General features: G+C 40.8%; 1 protein-coding gene across 1 annotated transcript; it reads left to right on the plus strand.

Moving 5' to 3' along the window:
- The first annotated feature begins 3,723 nt into the window (after nucleotides 1-3,723).
- On the plus strand, nucleotides 3,724-9,163 carry adrb2a (adrenoceptor beta 2, surface a). Its single transcript, XM_008279579.1, has 2 exons — nucleotides 3,724-3,849; nucleotides 4,096-9,163. The coding sequence occupies exon 2, from the start codon at nucleotides 4,096-4,098 to the stop codon at nucleotides 5,347-5,349; it is 1,254 nt and encodes a 417-aa protein (XP_008277801.1). The 5' UTR covers nucleotides 3,724-3,849; the 3' UTR covers nucleotides 5,350-9,163.
- Nucleotides 9,164-22,597: the final 13,434 nt, after the last annotated feature.

Raw genomic sequence — 22,597 nt, forward strand, 5'->3', positions numbered from 1 at the left:
AGAAACTATATTAGCTTTGGCTGTTTGTGTTTTCATTTGTCTACATGTTTGTTTTTTGACTTGTGCAAAAACTACCAAGCTGAACTTTACGAAACTTGCTGGAGAGGTGAAGTCCGGACACAAGAAGAATCAATTATTTGTGCATTTAAAAGGACATTGGCTTTGCCTTTCTTCTCAGTATAACCGTTTGACATTTAGGAGAACAAGTGAAAGAGAGAAATTAGACCCTCTCATTTCCTCTCATGCTCCCGAAACCTTTCCCTACAGGAACAATGCCTCCAGGTATTGTTCCTCACAGATTACAGGAAAAATATGGTGTTGGGAAGTGGGAGCAGCATGTGGGAGTCATCAGGTCAACATCACAACTTTCTATGAAGAAGAATAAACGTGGGAAACAAGAAGGAAACAGCGAGGACAGAAGATTGATTTATTATAACAGTGTTTGACTGAACAGAGACAATTTGTGAGAACAAAATGATCTGAGACAGTTAAAAAGTTATCCAAATGTGAAACAGTTCAGCACAGAAGTGACAGGATACAGGAAGACAGATGTCACAGACAGAGGAAACCAGTCATGATTAATTGAACATAAGGACTTGCATTTTCCAAAGCACAACACTGAACAGAAATTACATTTAGCATATACACTGCTTGTCTAAACTGGAGTGATGTGAAGTTTATCGTGCAGAAGTTGGCTGAGATGAGAATGTGAGTCTCCTCACAGTCAGCCAGTAAACAGACCGACTGGGACCAGATGCATACAAATGAATAATACTGAATTACTCCAATCTACTATATTCTATTCTATTCTATTCTATTCTATTCTATTCTATTCTATGTACTCCAAGTAGCAAACATAAAGGAGCTCAGGGCTCAAAGCCAACATCAGCAGATAACACTGAAGGAGGCCCTTCTATGAAAATAAACGGATTATGTAAGGGTGTAGATTTGATCAAGTCTTTACAGTTTATTTTACTTTTTAAAAACATTTTGTGAAGTATAAGCAGACAAACGCAAAGTCTTTTCAGATGGCAATGCAACAAACAAGACATTTGAGGTCTGCAGTGTTTAACATACGGCCACGATCCTACTGTATGTGTTGCAAGGTCCTGATAACGTACCGACTTATCAGCAGTGCAGCTAAACACGGTGGGCTTGTCATGTGTTGTGCAAGAGATAAAGTTGTGGGGCTCACTGAAATCAAATGAGTACATTCAGTGTGGAGGATTAGTGTGCTCAGCATATTTCATGGCAGTCTTTGTTTTTTTCACCTCGCTGACATGAGAGAAAGAAGCTCAAAATGTAAAGTTTTAGTCCTGGAGGGAGTAAAGATATATGCTGCTCAATTTCAGAGGAATGTGTGGATACACATATTCATCTTTTTTATGTTTTAGTAAAAATTTCAGACTAACCATAGGAAGACAAGTCTGAAGGTCATGAAAACATTTGAATTAATTCTGGCAACATACATATTCATGTTAATGGAAACGTGCCAGTGTAAGTTGTCATGGAACAAAGTGTTTAACAAGTCAAAAGGTCACAAAGATCAGCAGAATTCACACAATAAATATCTGTAACACATTTTATGGTAATCCCATTGAGTAGTGAGAGTTTTCCTAAAAAGATGGATTCATTTACCTCCACAATACGGGCATTATAAGTTAGTATTAGTTTTTAAAAGGGGCTGCAAGGTGGCGTAGTTGGTAACACTGTTGCCTCGCAGCAAGAAGGTCGGCGGTTCGCGTCCCGGTAAGGACACCCGGGATCTTTCTGTGTGGAGTTTGCATGTTCTCCCCGTGCAGCGTGGGTTCTCTCAGGGTTCTCTGACTTCCTCCCACAAGGTCCAAAAACATGTTGAGGTTAATTGGTGGTTTTTAAATTGTCCATAGGTGTGAATGTGAGTGTGCTTGGATGGATGGATCATTTCAAAAGCAGCATAAAAAATAATAGCAGGAGGTGATGCATGGCTGTCTGGACTATTAATGTTAAAAGCCTGTGTTATAAAAAAATAATTTCTTACATTCGTATGAATGCTGAGTATTTAGATTGATATCATTGCAGCCATTGGTTGGATTTGTTCTTGCGTCATGAGTCATATGTTGTCTGTGAGAGCTCATTGTGGAGTACATGGAAGGCGCACAGTGCCTTTGGCGTCTGCATTCACTGAAGGGTCAGAGCTCTGGAAACCATCATCACTCCCCTCAGTGAGCGTAGCATAGACCTGTATCACACAAGCACACACACCCACATTGAAGTGAAATCCATTTCCTCAGAGGCCCGTTTGTGATGCATGTTCTAACATAATGCGGATGGCATTCAAAATCTTGGTTTGATCTCCTGCTGTACTGTATTTCAACAAAATTGCCTCGAGTGGTGATTATTGTAAAAGAGCTCCACCAAAATTATTGTACAACAAAGGCACGCCTGACACGCGTTTGTGTATTGACGTGCAATGTCTGAATCAACATTGATTATTTCACTGCAGTAGTCTCGCATGAGGACAGAAATAGAATAAATTCTGACTGGAAAACTCCATCTACAGCGCAGGCGTTTTTGATGACTTGCATGTACGAGCTTTCACCATGTATTTTAGTTTAGCTCTCGATTTAAATAAGATCTTAACTTGCTTTCTCCTTATATACATACTCTGCTATGTTTGAGCAGAAAACAATATCTATACATAGTGATGGTTACTTAGAGAGGAACTGTCAAGCTGACTCAGGGCTAAAGAAAACATCCTACCGTTGCTGATCAGTTCCTCTTTTTCATCAGTTTGTGCCACAGTTTTGGTTCCAACTCAGAGCTCTATGTTTGCCTAACACATAGATAATACAGTTTATTCAGAATTTGAATAGGTTTCCAGATAAAGAGAAACTTCCCAATGACTAGCTGAATGTTTTTATTAGGAAGCCTTTGCAAATCTTCACATGCAATGCAAATTTGTCCTGAATCCTGAAAACATATTTTCTATTTTGAGTGTGAGAGGTTTTTGGTGTCAAGCTGCAGGGCCACGGGTGCAGAGTCAAACCAGAAATAGGAGGGAGTATTTTCTAGTTTAACCTTTAGACATTAATCCTAAGCATCACATAAGCATAAGTGTTTTATTTGAATGTATCTGCGATGACTCACTCTGCTTTTATAGTTTGTGCTGTAGTGCACATTTTTATGTTAAAAAGGTAAAATATTATGGCAACAAATAACACACTAGCACGCCAAGGTTTTGTCAGGACAAGAGGAGTGATAAAACTCAAACTTCCCAGAAAATCATAGATCATACGGTGGTGTTGGTTTAACTTGCCAGTTGGAAAACCTGTGAACCCAACCTTTACAAAGAGTCAAAAAAAAAAAGCTTCACCTGCTTTTAATACAATCCAGACTAACAGGAGAGAAGTTTAAAACACCCCTCAGGGCCGGGACTGCACCACTGGACTACACACAAAACATTCTAAAACTAATTTAGCACATGCTTTTTAAAAAATACAAGCCATATCAGAAGCGTTTCCTTGTGTTCGCAGCTTGTGTCTCATGCAGCCCTGCAGCAGCGACTGCAGGGACAGTGTGTTCAAACTCCTGAGAGCTCTCAGCACCCTCCGCAGGCTGGCTGTCTGATTGGCTGAGCACTGACCATGATGTCATCACTGCATGTTATAAGGGCTCTGACAAATAGCCTGGGAGACACATTAGAAGAAACACTGTTCAACTGAGGGACCGAGTTAGTGAGACGTACGGAGATCAAGAACAACAGAAAGTAGGAAGGACATGTGATCTTCACTATTTTGAAGGAACTATCTGAGCAGTGATATTTTTACTTTGTATGGGAGGCAGGAAGCAGCACAACTACCTGTGGAGGTTTGTTCTTATATTTCTGTCTGACTTGTTTGACACGTTTTTTTAAAACTTGCTGGAGCCTCCTAGGTTGCAATGTTTTATTGGTTTTGGTGGTATAATTTTAGTTTCTTAGTCAGTGCAAGGTTTAAATGCAAATTTAATTTCTATGAATACAGTGTTTATTATTTCCAGGCAGTTTTTGCATTTAAATAATGAAATCCGCTTCTTTGTGTGTGTGTGTGTGTTGTCCACATATGGTCTCTTCAGATGGGAAGTACAACCCCCCCGGTGTACCTCAATGTGAGTGCAGAGATGAACTCGTCATCAGACCCAACTGAGAGTGAGGAAGGTTATAGTGAGGCAGTCATGATCCTGCTGGGCATGATCATGTCTTTACTGGTTTTGTGCATCGTCTTTGGCAACATACTGGTCATAACAGCGATCGCCCGCTTCCAGCGTCTCCAAAATGTCACCAACTGTTTCATCACATCCCTGGCCTGTGCCGACCTCGTCATGGGTCTCATCGTGGTTCCTTTCGGTGCTTGTTACATCATTTTCAAGACCTGGCACTTTGGTAGTTTCTGGTGCGACTTCTGGACTGCGACTGACGTGCTCTGTGTGACTGCGAGCATCGAGACCCTGTGCGTCATAGCTATAGACCGCTACTTGGCCATCACTTCTCCGTTCCGCTACCAGTCGATGCTGACCAAGTGCAAAGCTCGCATTGTGGTGGTGCTGGTGTGGGTCATCGCCGGCTTGATATCGTACCTGCCCATCCACATGAAGTGGTGGATATCAGATGATCAGAAAGCCAAGGATTGCATTAAGGACAGTAACTGCTGCGAGTTCTACACCAACATGGTTTACGCCATCACTTCCTCCATCATCTCCTTCTACATCCCTTTGGTCATCATGGTTTTTGTCTACAGCCGCGTTTTCCAGGAGGCCAAGAACCAGCTGAAGAAGATCGACCAAAGCGTTGGACGTTTTCATAATAGCGACAACAGCAACTTAAAATCTCTAGAGGCCAACAACGGGCGTGTCCACAAAAAGGTAAAGTTTTGCCTGCGGGAACACAAAGCCCTAAAGACATTGGGTATCATCATGGGGATCTTCACTCTGTGCTGGCTGCCATTCTTTCTGCTCAATGTGGTGGTGGCCATATGGGAGGTGGAGAACATTGACCTCACATTTAGGATACTCAACTGGATAGGTTATGCGAACTCTGCCTTTAACCCGCTCATTTACTGCCGGAGTCCTGAATTCAGGTATGCATTCAAAGAAATCCTCTGCATGAAGAGGAATCGCCTCAGCACCCCCGGACACGTGAATGGATACATCTACAGCAGGCACAGCTGGCAGAGCGAGCAGCAGGGGAGGAGTAAGAACAGCTCAGAAGACAGTGATGCCAATGAAGGGTGTCTTGGGAAGGAAGACGTGGTCGGTGGTGCTGTGGACAAAGCAGTGGATCCAAACGGGAATTGCAGCAAAAGCCTATCGACTGTAACAACTGCCCTGTAAACTTGGAGCTCTGAGACTTCTGTGAGCAGGGAAATCCACATGTGTTTACACTGCTATCATAAACCTTTTTTTCTTTTTTTTTTCCCCAAATGACTGATGAAGGTAAGGCCAGTCAGAGTGACTGGCAGAATCTCTGTAAAGAAACTGTACAAACCATGTTCATCTGAGGAAAGCATTTCTTTTCCCTGTTCAATCACAGTGAGTAAATACTGTAGGTAGATCACTATTCCTTTTTGTTACATTGATTATATTGACTTTACATCTACCTCATCACTTTTTTTTCAATATAAGTATCTTAACTGACATTCACATTAACTCGCTCTCCCCAGGAGATTACCCCGGGGCAGTATCTCAGCTGTTTATTTACTTTACTAAATGGGCTGTGGATTGTATACCTGACAATTCTCTGGCTGCAGCTGAGTTCATGGGCATGATATTTAACCCTGAATTCTTCAAGAAAACCCCATAATTGTTATTGACATGAAAAATGTTTTTGAATTTCAAAGTTGCGGGAGGTTGTCAGCTTCTATTGAGCACACCAATTTGGCACGGATATCAAGTAACTTGTTTCCATCAGAGAATGGATGAGGTGTATGAAAAGATTAAAAATATCTTTGGTGCTTTGCTTCAGGAAATACATTCCAAGTCACCCAAGATTGTAAGATTGTTAGTTTGCATTTTTATTTTCTTTCTTTTAAATGATTGCCAACGTGTGAAAGATGATCAGCAGCAGGTGTGGCCAAACCTCACTCTATCTCTCCTCACTGCTCAGCAATGTTGTGAGGCCCTGCTCCCTGCTGCAGTCTTTTGCAGGCTGTTGCTTTTGCGTTTCTGTTTCCAGCAGATAGCACCAGAGATATGAATGTTCACAGTACTCTGCATCTCTGGTGAGAAACGCCTGTGGCCATCCAGAGTTAGTCATGAGATAAAACTTGCAAGTTTGTGTACGCTCTATCAATCGGATTCTTTTATCAGCCCTTAAGATATCCAATATCTTTCATTGCAAAGCCGATGGCATTATGGATAATGTGGTTAATCCCGAGTATTGACCTTTAAAGCTTACAGCTGTTACTTATATGAATTCCAATGCACATTTTTTTTATGCTATGCACAGCCCAAGCCTGTCACATCTTGCATTGTGTCAACTTTTATGTGACATATAGATCACTATTTGTTGCATCATACAGCCATCAGAGAAGCGTAAGAAAAACTATCAATCATTCATTTTCTTCTATGCAACAGTAACAGTTGTCCCTTTCTTTGCACAAGCCTTGTTTGTTTATTAAATCTTGTGGTTGCTGCGTTTCAGCGTGTACAGTGTTTACTGAAACCAGAGAAGCCGTTTCCTCAGTCATGGCACCAGGGTACAAACCACACGTAATAATAAACAGTGCGTCAAAATAGCCAAGTGATAACAAAGTTCCAGGCCCGAGACATGGTTCTGGTGTCTACCCAGGCCAATAAACAGAGATGAGATAGTGCTCCTGCATAGTGCACCTTTGTCACCACTCCCTGACATTTCCCAGAGTCTCCTCAGTGTCTGAGGATGTCTGAATCAAACTCGTTTAACATTCAGATAAGACACTCAGGGGTCCACAGAAGAGCGCTGTGAAAGTTGTTTCAGTCAGTTTTGGTCGCTCTTCTGCAGACAGTTCTTGATGTCTCCAGGAAACGCCCTGAATCCAGCTGAGCCCAGCCCAATAAACACGAATAAATAAATTATCTCTGCTGTTTAGCTGCAGAATCAGATAACTCCCTCTGAAAAACAACATGGAAATAGATTAGAAGATTACCAAGTATACAGTTTCCAATTTGCAGGTTTTGATGAGCTCCAAAGGGCTAACCTGAAATTAGACTTTCTTTCTTATCGCCCATCTTGAGATCGCAGGCTCTTGGAAATGTCAGTTTTATACTGAGGCGAGCATTAGTGGACGATGAGCACTTACTCTTCAGGACAAATCAGCCACTTTCCCCCCACTCTAAATGACTTGCAAGATCATTAGTATCAAGAGGGGTAATGAAGGCGTGGCCACAGATGTAACCCCTTTCCCTCGTCAGTTTGGCTGTCTCTAGTATGTTCTGATCAAAGTGACAGCATGCTAAATGTAGCGACTGAAGCCGGGAGGTGGAGGGGGGGGACCGGGGATTCTCTGCCAGTCTAAATCGGTGTTAGTGACCTGTGTTTTAGTGCATGTCGCATTGCCTCTGCACGGATAAGGTCAGGTGACGCCATCAAAACTGTGAACTTTGTTCTCTCAGAGGAATCTCTATGTACTGTATCGCTGGGTTTGGTCAGTGCTGTTGTGACAGACCTTAGGAATAGACGTAAATATGGTGTCCTCATACGTCAGTGTTTGCCATGTGAAAAACAAGCTTTCCACTATGTTGATCTTTCTCTGTTTTTCTTTTTACTTTTTACAGCAAAGTACATGCAAGGGGTTGAATGTCAAAACAAATATTCCCTGGCATCTTTTAGACATTTTCACTGTACAGCATGCACAAAGCACAAAGGATTCTAGACCAACTTTCTTTTTTTTTTGATATGTTGTATTTATTCGCTCACAATCAATTAATGCAGTGGCTTTAAATTCAGTCCATGCTGGTTTTAAAATAAGTCGGTATCTAAAACATATGTCATTTTAGAGGCACTGCGCAAGCGATGGTTTGCATGTCTGCTTTATATTTGTGGTGATGTGTTTGTGATCTGTTTTAGCCTAAGTGGAGGAGGTTATGAACTATATATCCACACTGCTCCCTCCTGGCAGTGGCCTATCCTTGCATCTCTGCTGTCTCGGAGTTATTAATGGTTACTGTTTCATCAATACGCCTGTATAATAAGGCATGTAATTCATGCCCTCACCTCCCCTGTGCTGGAGGACACAACACTGTTATGTGCAATGAGTCTTGAATGATTAGCTGACACTACCACATTCCAAGCACAGCTGATGGTTTGGAACCATGCCTACTGATGCAGACAATGTACATTCAGTTCTCCCGCTAATGGCTGGTCCCAGATTGCCTATTTTGCCCACTGGTATGGTTACACTGACTCAGCTAAAACAAAGGGGTCTTTTAAAAGTGGATTATGGGTTTCAGACAAGTCTTAGAGGATATTTTATAATGTAGCGTGCACATATCACGCAGTACACTCCGCATTAAATTATACAACATGCGTCTTGGATTGATAGGTTTGAATGTGATCCAAGTTTACGTGGGGCAATGCCAACACTGTCCTCACAGTCCCCACTATTAAATAAGAGTCACTTTGCCCCACAAAACAACTCCCACTTGATTTAGATTAAGCTGTTAACTTACTTAAAGTCGCACTGTATAGCACTTTCATGAAACATCTGACTTTGTACAACTAAGAGCACATTTGAGCTCATGAAGTACAAACTATTTTGCCTGTTTCCCCCCCCTGCCTTGTAACATACTATTTCTGTGAGAAGTTCTGCAACTCCAAATAAAGCGTCATGAGAAAAGGATCACTGCAGCATCTCGGCACGGATGCTGTTCAAGGTGGACACTTGTAAATGTGAATTTTCTATGATGGTTAAATATTGCTTCAGCTGTTGTATGAGAACCTATCACATGTGAACTTTTCCTGTGCGCAGAGTGAAAAAAAAAAAAAAGTCTTTGTCACTCAGCTGAATGTTTACTAAATGTTTGCAAGCTATTTTCGCACAAGTTCTTGTCACTGTTTGTTAAGGTATTGGAGCCTGTGACAATATGTGGTGTCCTGTGGTATTTATTTAAAAAAAACAAACAACAAATGTATGTAACATTTGTATTGAAATAAATTATTTACATGTTGCATGCAACGTCCTCATTGATGTGTCCTTGGTGATCATTAAACCGCACGACAGTCAGTGATAGATTCTCAATTTTAGATTAAAAAAAAAAGAGAGATTGAAGGATAAGGTATGCATTATACATGGATGCTGACAGCAGTTCAGTCTATTTCAGTATGGGAAAATCACCAGCATGGGATCTGGATGAAACGATGGACAGGAAGGGGATGGGGATACGATGAAAAATGTTTCCATTCTTCTTTTAAAAGTCATGTTTGCCCAATACTCCAAATCGTCATAGATTATACAGAGCACCTAGGGAGGAGGACAGTAGATATATATAGAGCCATAAAAATGTCTTGATATTTGGCACTTGGTCATTGTAGGAAGCATTTCTCATGTTTTATTCAAGCGTAAAAAATGTCCGACTTAACCTTTGACCTCTTTGGATATGGAATGCCACTTCATCTTATCCTAATAGACATTTGTGTGAAATGTTGTCATAATTAGCTTGTGAATTCTTGAGTAATGGACAAAACACGTTTTGTGAGGTCACAAGCAACTCGACCTTTGACCTTTGACCACCAAAATCTAATCAGTACACCAATGAGTCTAATTGTATGTGACTAATTGAATGTGAACGCTGGCTGCTGGCTGTCACCTGCAGGGAGGCTTAGAAACCAGAAAAGCAGCTATTATAATAATTAGAAAGGCAATTTAGTAGAAAACCAAGAACCACATAATGAATTGTATCTAATAGGTTTTCATGGTGAACAGAAAATATTGTACAATATTAAATGAGTATTATAAATCTACTGTGTTCTCCTTTTGTCCTCTGACACTTTAAGGTACAAAATGAAGCATTTTCAGAAGACATACATGTCAGGTTATTCTTTGTGAAACGTTAATACACATCATCTGTAATATCTCTACATACCTTTATCTCTCACATGTTCATTCTTCCTACAGTTTCTCCGCACATTTATTTATTTATTTTATTTTTTGGACCTTTATTTTAGCAGGTAAAAATCTTTCATTTGCAAACATGGCCTGGCCAAGAGGTGCCAGAAGGAACAAATACACATTGCAGACACAAATAGACACATAAACATAACATAGATTAAAAGTAAACAAGTAAGAAGGATGGGAGCATATACATGTGAGTGAGAAAGATGTGCATGAGGTGTAAGAAAGTGTGTATATGTAAGTAAAATCTGGTGTGATCTACAGGAGCAACATGTATTTTCCCAAGAACGACAAGATCCTCATAAATTTAGAACAGTGACACTTGTGACTAGCTGTGAGGACTGATGAGAGTGTTGCACATGTTAAGCTAACTATCTTACCTACCACAGCTACACTGATAACAAGCTTTATTTCCAAAGCCAAGGAAAAACTTCATGTCACATTAGTTTGTGGGGCGACAGGTTGCAACCTCCTTCATCCACTGTGCAGTATTTCCCAGCAGCGTGGGTGGTCTGAGATACGCTATCAGAGTGTGGACTGACTGCTGCAGCTCTGCTCTTTATTGGAAACGGGTAATACTCCTATGGAGGAGGATTACACTGATCAAAGACAAAGAAAACAAGTCCTTAGTTTGACAGTGACTGATGTCGCTGAAAAATGTACCTTTTCAAGTACTTTGGAAAGTATGACAATGAGGGTTAAAACTTTCTATGTGAACAGAAATAGAAAGTCTCCAAAGGTACACTGGGACTCGTCTCCCATAACCAGAATATTCTTTAGTACTGACACAGTGCTGTGTGGCTGCACCTCACCATCATTCTGCTCTCACGTGTTTGTATTTATTTCAACCAGTCACTATTGTCTTTGATTGGCTAGTGCACTGACGATTCTTACACAAAATAGTACTAACAGACTTGTTTTAGCAGAACATTTGCATTAAGGGAGGTGAGCATTAAAATGGATAATTCACAGCAAAAACACAAGCCAAACTTTCAGCATTGCTTAATATTTTTAGTGAGTAGGTGGCTGCCCAAAGGTGGTTGTTGTTCCTGTTGTGAAGGAGATGTTGAAAACTATAACACATAAATATCAGGAAGGGATAAGAAACTTGCGTGAATTGCGTGGCCAGCAGCAGACCTACACCTGCAGTCTACATCCGCTGAGTCAGACCAGACCGTGGACTATAACTCGTAAGCTGAGTCAGCCACTAGAGCTGATAAAATCTGCAAGCATCAGTTGCAATTTCAGCTGACAAAACTAGTCATTGTCGATAAGAAATATAAGGCTGAAAACAGATCCTGTTGAAACTGTCTTATGAGAATGGAAAATGTATGGAACACTAAGTAATGGGGGTAGGGCTTAGTAATGAGGCAGTTAAAAGCAGCATGTTGGGGCGTATGAAAGACTGTAAAAACTGGAGTGCCTTAAATCTATAAACAGTGTAAAAGCTATTTGTGAAAGCATTGTTGCCGTCTCACCCGCTGCACTTAAAGTTAAGAGTGGAAAATCAGTGCTGCTGCAGAGTCATCTTCAGTGTGAATGGATCCACTTCTGCACCCTTATCTACTAATCCTTCAAAACTCAAGATTTCCTCTGCAATTTCAGTTTAAGTCATGTCAAACACCCCATGTCTTTCAGGGTTTTACACTTGCACTGAGGCGGCTCCACCGGGACGTGTGCAGACATAAGTCTAAGAGATGAGCCACGAGCTCTCTGGAGCTTGATGGCCAATTTCACTACTGACAGAGAAACTATAAGTGCTCAAATCCAAGGTATTTTGCCAACTTTTTGCTCAGGCCTTTGAATAAGTTCATGCAGGGTAAGGTCTATCATCAGGCTTTAAGGACTCAGAGCGAGATAAAGGGCAATTTTCCCATATCAAGACCGATCATGTTGTCTGAGTCATAGAAAAAAAAAATTAAAAATCACCAGGGAGGAAAGGCTTTCTAAGGAAGTGGTCTTTTATGGCTATTTTCTAAAATATGTTAATCGTGGCATTGACATACTGCATTGAGAGTGTGAGCATGTGAAAATATTGTCTCTAATAGATCGATATGTCCCCTGGTGACCACAGTGAGCAAGGCACCACAATGTCTGCAGTTCCCTCACTCCCAGGAGCCTTGCTAGCATACGCGTGTGTCTGCATTTGCGAGCATGTGGATGCATGTGCACGCATTGGCGCATCTCAAATCGCAGTTTTTCCACTTCTGAAAAAGTAGCCCCAACCGACCTGAGGTTATGAAAGCAAATATGACCTCGGAAGATGTGCTTAATTCTGCCTTCAAGGCCAAAGAAAATGTAATAAAACACATCTCTTCAAAAATATTTTACTTATCAAACATGCTTTTTTTCCATGAGGATGGTATTTTTACTCGCTACCTCAAATGTTCTTATCCATAGCTGCGTAAGACTTATTGTTCATATCTTCAGTCAGCCATAACGCCATGTGGAAAAAATAAGCACTTCTCATGAAAATTGTTGACTTTTTTTTAAACATATTTGAACAGCAAACAAACATTTGATCCTCTTATCCATGGTCATTTATTCAACAAAAATAGTAATGGATGTAATATTCTTCTAGAGGAAAAAAAAAATGTAGTTAGATACTTGGACTCAGAAGCTACTAATGTTGTCTTTAGCTAAATTATATCTTGTAGGTGCATAATTATCTACCACTTGACATTGGCTCACTGACATTTTTGACCATTTCCAAATTCAATTCACAACGTCAACAACATTTCAATGGGATTCAAATCTGCCCTCCATTAATTCTTTTTGAGTAATTCCTTAGGGGATCTGTTATTGTGTTTATCATCAATATTTTTCTATAACAAGACAACAAGTTCAGTTTCAACTGTTTGATAGATGACCTGAGATCTCAGTTTAATCAAGGACCAGAAGATGTCCTTCAGGCAGAGAAGCAAACCCTTGCTTGTGTTGTCTCTGCTCTCAGATGTACGTCGCTTTGGATAAAAGCATCTGCTAAATGAAATTGTAGAATTGTAAAATTGTAAACCCACCCTTAACATTTGCACCACCATTCCTTACAGGTGGTGTGAGGTTCTAAAAAAGCTGTCTTTGGTCTGCACCAAACATCTCTATTGTTTAAAATACTCAAAAAGCCCTGGTTTGTCCCTTTATGGTCATTGGTGCAAAGTAGTTTTGCTTCTATACAAGAGATGCAAGAGTTACCTGCAGAACCTGTGATGGAATTTTGGGAATTTGCCTCATTGTTATTGACAGTCAACGGGCATCTACGTCACTTGTAGATGAGTTTCCTTGCAGTAGAACAATTTATTGCGATGACTTAAAGACACGTCTAGGATGTTGGATCAACCAGCCACAGTTGACATTAAACAAAGAAACAGCAGGAACAACTGGTTTTCATCTCCTTCCTCCTGCTTGGAAAGTTAAAACATTTACAACCCCAAGCTGGCAGCAGGGACACTTTGATCACCGGGCAAAAGACACCAGGACACATCTGATTAGATGTGGGAGACAAACATCTTTCAAGTCTGTTTGGATGGTTTGAAGTCTGTGTTCCCAGGGGGAGGCCATTGGGAAGATAGACCTCCAGCGGATTCCACAGCACACACTTCCAGATGACGACACTAAAATATGTATCTGGACCACATTTTGCCCCAGTGACTGGTTGATTCACATCCCCAGTCGCTATCAGGACAACAAAGAACAAAGTGGCCAACAAAACCACCATAACGGGCTTTTGACCCTGCTGGAAGTCAGGGCCAAAGTCTTGACAAGCCGCATCAAAAGAGGAACCCCACTCGCTCTGGTGACTGACCTCGTGCCCTGAAGCACAAAAGTCAAACCAAACCAATATACCAACTTAAAGACTGTCAATCTTAATAGTGATGGGACTCAGTCTGCCTGCCATGGGCCAGTGCTGATCAGGAAGCTTTGTCAAACATGTAGTCAAACATGTTTAAATACTAAAGTCTTAAAAAAAAGGTTTTCAAGGAGAAAGTCTTCAATCTTCAGAGTCTGATGTGAGCAATGCTTATTCAATGCAGAGGAACAACCGTGAGCAAAATCTTGACATTTTAACAAACAATGCGTTACATTCCCTTATATACTTATGCAAACTTCTCCCAACTCTCCTCCTACCCCTAAAAGACCCAACCCATTTTCTTTGAAAGCAGTCGGAAAATCTTAGTCAGCATTATTTTATGCTTAGGGCTGTGTGATCCAACACTCCCAACCAGGGGTGCTCTCCTTTCCCCCTCTCAGCGACTGGGATTTTTCACCGTCCCAGGCACCGTCTCTCCCAGTGTCTGCAAGGCCCTGGTGACCTTAACTTCAACTCACATACAAATACAGAGAGAGAGAGAGATGTGCTCCAGGCCTCTTGTGATCTATAGGTTTTTCATTGGGTTGGGGTGTACACAGGACTGTTCAGTATATTCATAAACTCAGTGTACACATCATATTTTCTCGTCTTATTATTTGTTCAAGCTTAAGTCTAATTTAAACATCATATTTCCGGTTTTGTCATTTGTTCAGTTTTGAAAATCCCAAGAGAACAGCGGAGCCTCAGTGTCAGAGGTTTACATACTGCAATTTCTACATGTCACTCCCCAAAAATGTATGATCAGTGGCACCTAATCTGGAATTCCTGAAATTTTATCTGGTTTGTTGGGTTGTACTTACATGTGACTGATTTGATTTTTCTTTTGCTTAAATGATGAATTATGACTACAAAATCTCACTTTAATGTGGCACTTATTTGAGAATATCCCCTTTTTTTAAAATAGCTCTCTGTTTCAAAGAGGTTTAAATGTGGGCTTGGCCAATCATTCATTGGTGATGTGAATTAAAGAAAAAAATAACGTGAAGGTTTTAGTTTGAAAGACACCATTCTTCAAAAAGAGATTCCTAATTTAGAGTTTTGAGGTTGTTTCAAAGTCTCCCATAGGAGTTCAGTTAAGTTGAGATCTGATGGCTAAAGGCCACAGCATATGATTCACATAATTTGTATCATCATCAAACCACTCGGTGACCCTTCATACTCTATGGATGGGGATAGGATTTTCCTTTCATCAAGATAGAAATGTGTCATTATGGGATAAAGGTGATTGCTGTGTTGATTTGTATTGATTTAAAGTGACCTTTCCTTCTAAGGGGACAAATGGACTCGAATCGTGCCAGAAAATGTCCCCCACAGTATAACCATTGTAGTGGTCAAGCATTTAGCCTTGTACTGTCTGTACTGTATTGTACAGCACCCATACTTTCCTCCATATGTTGACAATGTGATGAAGGATGACTCATCTGTCTGTAGTACTTTCCCCCCCCCACACATCTTTACAGACCAGTGCTTGTGTTTTTCCCCCCCCAATGAACTCTCAAGTGTTCGTTCGCCTTTGTAATAACCCTTTCTGTGTAACTGTCGATGTACTGTTCTTGCCGACACTCTGATCACATCCTGCCAAATGTCAGTCTTATGAGGAAAAGTTACTGTTCTCTGTCTCAACAATACTTTTCCTGAGTTCCCTCTTAAAATCATGAAGCCTGTGGCAAAAAGCAGATCATAGTAAAGAAACAAATGCATGTTCATAAGATTTGTGCTGGAAATCATTTTTTCAAATATTAAGATATCACTGGGACACGTGAGATTATTGATATAACTGTCAGTGGAGCATGTAGAGGTTAGGCGTTAATCACATGATAAATGATGCCTCGAATGCTCTCTGGGAGATAAATTTAATGGGAGAGCAGTTGATTATTTCTTCTTTATCTTTCAGTACTCCTTAAGTTTCCGCCCCACCAGAGAATAGCAAAGAAAAATTCATTTAAGTTTAAGTTATCTTATCTATCAAGCCTGTTAACAACTAACAAGCTCTTTGATTCATTGCTTTCTGGAAAATCAGTGCAGCCTGTTTCCTCACAAAAAAAATAAAAATAAATTATGTCAAAAGTGCATTATATCAAACTGGATGTAATAACACATTTAGATCTGCACTATGACTACAGCCTGCCATTGGTCAACAGTGCAAAGTTGTGTATCCAAACTGAAGCATTATCCAAATTCCCTCATGGCAGTGATTGCATTAAATTTAATGTGTTAATGCTCTTTTTCCAGTTTTCTGCCACTAATCCATTATACAAATGCAATAAAATGATAAAATCCATAATATACTTTTGGGCTGCAAGGTGGTTCAGTGGTTAGCACCGTTGCCTCGTAGCAAGAAGATTGCCGGTTCGCGTCCCAGTGAGGACACCCAGGATCTTTCTGCATGGAGTTCGCATGTTCTCCCCGTGCAGCGTGGGTTCTCTCTTGGTTCTCTGGCTTCCTCCCACACAGTCCAAAAACATCCATCCATCCATTATCTATACACCGCTTGATCTTCACTAGGGTTGTGGAGGGGCTGGAGTCTATCCCAGCTGACTCAGGGTGAAGGCAGGAGACACCCTGGACAGGTCACCAGTCTATCACAGGGCTACACTTAGAGACAGACAACCAAGCACACTCACATTCACACCTACGGACAATTTAGAATCACCAATTAACCTCAGTATATTTTTTGACTGTGTGGGAGGAAGCCGGAGAACCCGGAGAGAACCCACGCTGCACAGGGAGAACATGCAAACTCCACGCAGAAAGATTCCGGGGCCCCCACCGGGACGCGAACCGGCAACCTTCTTGCTGCGAGGTAAACCTGCCTTCACCCTGAGTCAGCTGGGATAGACTCCAGCCCCCCGCGACCATAGTGAGGATGAAGCGGTGTATAGATAATGGATGGATGGATAATACAGTTTTGGTTTTTGACAGATTTTAATATACCAAGTTACTGGCTTGTAACAGACAGGAAAACTGTGAAGCGCAAGTGTCTCACCGCCCGTTAAACAAGGCCAATCTAAAGACTGTGTAAGGATTGGTCTAAACTTTCTCCGTCTTTGTTATAACATTATGAGCACTCCGATGATTCTCTCCACTTCACTTTTTTATTCTTTTTTTCTTTCTCCCCTCTCTTCTCCCACCTTTATTATTTCCTTATTTTGTTACCATTGTGTTTTGGCTGCGTTCAATAAATAAATGATTACAAAAAATATCCTGTTTTTGTGTCGACCTGCTTTATTTCTCATTTTCTACTTCTCTCTGTTTTTATTGTGCACCTTTTTTCTATTTTGTTACGGACAATAAATTGGCTCCTGATTTTTTATTTATTTTTTTCTTCTCCTGGAAACCACAGGAGTATTACATCAACACTTCCCAGTGCACTTATGTACAGTATATATGAGCAGCTCCCCAGAACAGACAGGCTACAAACTGCACACATCTGTTTGTGGTTTTCTATAATGAAAAATGCATTCTGGCTATGGTTTAAAGGGTCAAGAAAGTTTCTTTACTGAGCGTACGGGTGGTCACATATAATAAGTTAACTGCTTACAGTTAAACAAGAGGGTTGCATGATTTAGTTTCAAGTGTCAACCTCTTATTTCAAGTTTTATTAGCCTCTCTTTGGCTGCTCATAGTGGCAGGCAGACTGACACAGGCCAAAGGGAATGCAGTGTAATAATACCATTTAAAATGTGCAGAAGCTGTGTCTTTTTCTTTCTGTTCAAATGGCTCAATTATCTGACAAAATAACCGTCATAATTTGCTTCCAAAGAATCAATTTCCCTCCTAGCCAGCTCTAGTATATTGTATTCTTGATGGTAAGCTATTGCATTTGTTGATGGCTTTCTAAAGTGTCACTTTTACCGGCTTTAAAAAGTCAAAGCAGCGCCTCACGTCGTGCTGCAACACACTTCTGGAGGTATGTAGCGGCGCTGCATGGTGTGGTGTGATCTCAGCTGCAGGAACGGACTTTAAAAGAAAGCATTTATCAGCCGGCAGCCTCATTGTTATACAGGACAGTCATCAGCACGACTGGTGAAATGGAAAACTTACAATAACCATGCACCTCAAAAGACTGCTCTGCAGCCGACTCTGACGGAACAGTCTGACGAAAATCAGGACGTCACTGCACGTAAATGTGTCTGTTTCAAAAACCGTCTAACTTTTCAAGTAAATGTAAAACTCAGGAACACCAGAAGTTGAGTTACTGTCACATTTTTGTCGTGCAAAAAGAGTGCAAAGTCCTAGTCTTGACCCGTCACAGCCAGACTCATCACTCTACATTAGGTCTAGACTCTGCGTGATTGCTCTTTATCCCTTTGACACTACAGTAATCTCCCCCGAGCATTCCCTGACGTGCTCATGTGGGACAAAGATGCTTGTCAGTTGGATGCCTAATATGGAGCTACAGATGGTGTGAGGCTGTTGTGCAGAGGTGGCTAACGAGTGTTCCTAGATATCCATATGTGCGTGTGTGTTTATGTGTGAGGTCTTTTGGGCTCATGGTTAGTGTCCGGTGGCAAAGAAGCATCCAGCAGCAAACCACGACTCAACAGAGAAGCATGGCATGTGAAATGGTAGCTATGAATTGAATTTAAAACATGTCTGGGGCCAATAGTAAATACTTAGTGTAATATGGGCAGTGCATTCCATCAGACTCAAGTGAATGGACACACACTGCTCCATTTGATATTCACTTTTTCCTAAAGCTTGTCATGACAAAAGAAGGTATAACCATTTATTTGATATTTTTTAAACAGAAAGTAGATTCTTATAAGGTACCTTTTATTTTATTTAATTTTTTTAAATAGCATTTGCCATTGACAGTTCAGTGTCTAGTGGGAAAAATCACATTAAATGTTCTGCTGTTGGCTGCAAGAGTGAACATGGGAGCCTTTATGCACTCCCAGCATCTGAAGAAGTACAGACCCAGTGGATTATTTTTTATTTTTGCGTCTATATGCTACTGTTAGCGTTGATCGTTTGCCCTCAGGATAGAACTCGAAATTACTTGAAATATGGAAATTATAAAGTTGAGGGACATTCATTGAGGTTGAGCACTTCAAGAGTGATTTGGAACCACTAAACAAGGACTGGATGGGTTTTGGGGTTTTCATTGTTTGCTTTGTGTCAGTGCAGCCTGCTAGTGTTTACATCTGCTTGCTTCTGTCTTGTTGTCTGTGCTCAAATATTTTGCATTTTATTCCATCTGAAACTGCCGTAAAGCTGTTCTCACTTACATGTTTTTCTGTTTCTGTTGTCAGACAGTGGAATGAATATGAAACACCAATTAGGACTGCATGTTAACCAGCAGTCACTTCATACCTATTTTTAAGCTGCGGTTCTGCACCCGTTAAAATACTGATTTTAAAACTGTCACGTTGCCTGACTATCTCACTACACACAAGAGTTAAAAGCAACAACCATGCTGTCTCACATTCTCAATGACATATGTGTCAGCTGCCGTGCTGTCAGCTATTTTGGTTTACACTGTCAATCACAGACGTAGAAAGGGTCTTCTTCCTGACGGGGGGCGTGGACAGCAGCAGCTAGACTGCATTTAAAGCTACAGATGCTGAAACAGCCCATCTAGAACACCGCTCAAAGCAGTGCTTACACAGTCAAGGTAAAATAAGCCATCTTCGCAGTATTGAAAGATGTTGGGAGACTGTCTATAAATTAAAAAATGAATATGGAATAGGGGCATAAAGGCCAATGGCACCACAGGCCCCTACTTCTGGCATCCATACTCAACACTCATGGGTTAAACCACACCCATCTTTAAACACAACCTTCATCTTTATCTTAACTACACACCTGTAAAGTTTCATGTCTGTCTCTTGCAGCTACCTGCTAAACCACCTTAATGGTAATGTCCTGGTGCAGCAGGAGTCTCCAGGACCACATTTTGCTGTGATGACACACATACTCACAAAGTCAAAAACAATACCAGCCATAACACAGCAGAAAGAAACTAGTTCAAATGCAAGGATCCTGAAGAACCTGATCTCAACAGTGAAGCATCCCACACAATTACAGCTTCACATGTACATCGTGTTGAGTGAGGAGACATGGTTCCTGTCAACATGAACCTATTCTGATGAAAATCTTGTATAAGCATGGAGTGAAACCAGAGTCAATCCTGCAGGACAAACTTTCATCACAAGGTGCTGTAGTCATTCACCTTGAACTTGCTGCACTTACGAGATGGTACTGATGGCATGGAAAATTAAGTTTCCTGTCAGATTTTTGGAGCCAGAGCAGTCAGCCTTAGGCAGTTTGCTTAATATTGTACAGAGCATGGACTCTGCAGTCACCTGTGATGGGACAAACTGAATGCGTTGTGCTTTTAGTGCATGTGTGTGTGTGTGTTGTTTGTGGTGGATGTGATGAGCTCATTCACCTGTTAAAACAGTGAAGAAGAATGTGGCCAGAGATAAGAGTCATTATCCTGGAGGAGAGGTGAGGGGTTTCATGGAAGATGACAGGCCAGGATAGAAAAGTTGGAGTCACACTGCGACTAATTCGTTCCCTGTAAGGTTTAACACGCAATGCTTTTTGTTAGGATCATTCAGTGAGAACTCAGCAGTGGCAAGTACGTAAGCAGTAACACTGTTTACATTCACCTAATTAATAGTAATGTGTTACCATGTGGCTCTCTAATTCCATTAAGGGAATGCAGAGAAGCCGTGGAAGCCATCAGTGCACGTAACCACTTTAGGTAGGTGAAGAAACTGGCATCTAAGGCATGTACGTTTCCTGAGGAGAAGATTAGCAGACAGTTTAAAATCTGTAATATAATATGAAAATAATCAAGTTTATGATGTTCCTTATGTGCCACGTGGATTCATCATTGCTACAAATAAACAGTATAAATAAAACTAGTAATCCTCAGAGTCTTTGGAAGTTAAGTTTGACTGTGTGTGGAGTTGAGGCAATGACTCTGACAGAAGCAGGACTAAAGTTCCCTAAAATGACAACTTCTTGGTCAGCCTGTAAGCTTAGCTTGCTTCACTACTCTTTTGCTCTTTCTTTTTGATGTCTTTTGTTGTTTTTGCAAACTAATAATACAGAAATAACTCAAAAAATTATTCGAAAACATTCTTTAAAAAAAATTTAAGATGGGTAATAAGTATAAAGAGTACAATGCTCTCCTTGGCACCATGATTTGAAAATAAACTTTTGTTTTAGTGACCGCTGTACTACCTTTAGATATCTCAGAGTAGGGCTGCAAGGTGGCTCGGTGGTAGCACCGTTGCCTCGCAGCAAGAAGGTCACCGGTGCGCGAGGACACCCGGGATCTTTCTGTGTGGAGTTTGCATGTTCTCCCTGTGCAGCGTGGGTTCTCTCCGGGTTCTCTGGCTTCCTCCCACAGTCCAAAAACATGCTTAGGTTAATTGGTGATTCTAAATTGTCCGTAGGTGTGAATGTGAGTGTGCTTTGTTGTCTGTTTCTAAGTGTAGCCCTGTGATAGACTGGTGACCTGTCCAGGGTGTCCCCTTCGTTCGCCCTTCATCAGCTGGAATAGGCGCCAGCCCCCCTACAACCCTAGTGAGGATTAGAGGATTAAGCGGTGTATAGATAATGGATGGATGGATGTCTCAGAGTATCCCACTGACATCAACATACAGACACATTAACACTAAATCAGCCATGGCATTAAAACCACTGACAGTTGATTAGTTTCATGTACCACTCTGCTAAACATTGTTGCAGACCGCATACGCTCCATCGTAGCAGTGCCACGTCACACAGCAAAAACTACTCACGAACAGCTGGAGGAACACGACCAAGAGCCCGAGGTGTTATCATAGCCCCCAAACTCACCATATCTCAGTCTGATCAAACCTAATCAGGAAGTAGCCTGATCCAAGTATCTGCAGGCAATGTACACCACAGGACATCCCCAGAGGTTCTGTTTTCATTTCCTACACAATATTAGGTTTTAATTTTCTAGTTTATTTATGTAGTCCACTATGTACGCATATATGGTTACTGCCTTATGTTTGAATAACCTACATGTACATATTTCTTTCATTCTTTTTATGTATCTCACAAACCAACTCATACCATGCTTTCTTTTTGCGCAAAAGTTTTTCAGTAATGCAGCAAGAATGAATTGAAAGTTTATTGGCATGTGGAAACAACTTGTTTAATATATAGGATTTCAATAATGGCTCAATTAAATTAATCTGCTTTAAATGTCAACTTTCAACCTACTGCGCTTACTGTTCAGTTCTATTGAGTTTACCTCAGAACTTCTCCACTCCTTTGTCCTCAGCTGTGGGTCCACGGGTTTTCATGGATTTTTATGTGAATACACACAAATTAGACACAGATGTACAGAGTACTGATGCCTAAATAGGTTATAGGCTTTTTTTTTCAGAGTATTTTTCCTCCTTCTTCAAAAAAAAAAAAATCTTTAGACACATTTTTTGTACAGAGGGAAGTCATAAATAGCTTTGTGTGCTTTTCAGGCTGACTTATGTGTGCTGAACAGAATCCTTAAGGGCTGCGTGAGGGATTATTTAATGAAGTAAAATGACTGAATGAGAAAACACTCCACAAGTACATTCAAACCCTTAATTAAGTGTAAGTATATAACTATTAGAAGCAATTTTTACTTTAGGTA

This window comes from Stegastes partitus, unplaced genomic scaffold, assembly GCF_000690725.1.
Source record: "Stegastes partitus isolate 25-593 unplaced genomic scaffold, Stegastes_partitus-1.0.2 Scaffold164, whole genome shotgun sequence".
In the NCBI taxonomy this organism is placed as follows: Eukaryota; Metazoa; Chordata; class Actinopteri; family Pomacentridae; genus Stegastes; species Stegastes partitus.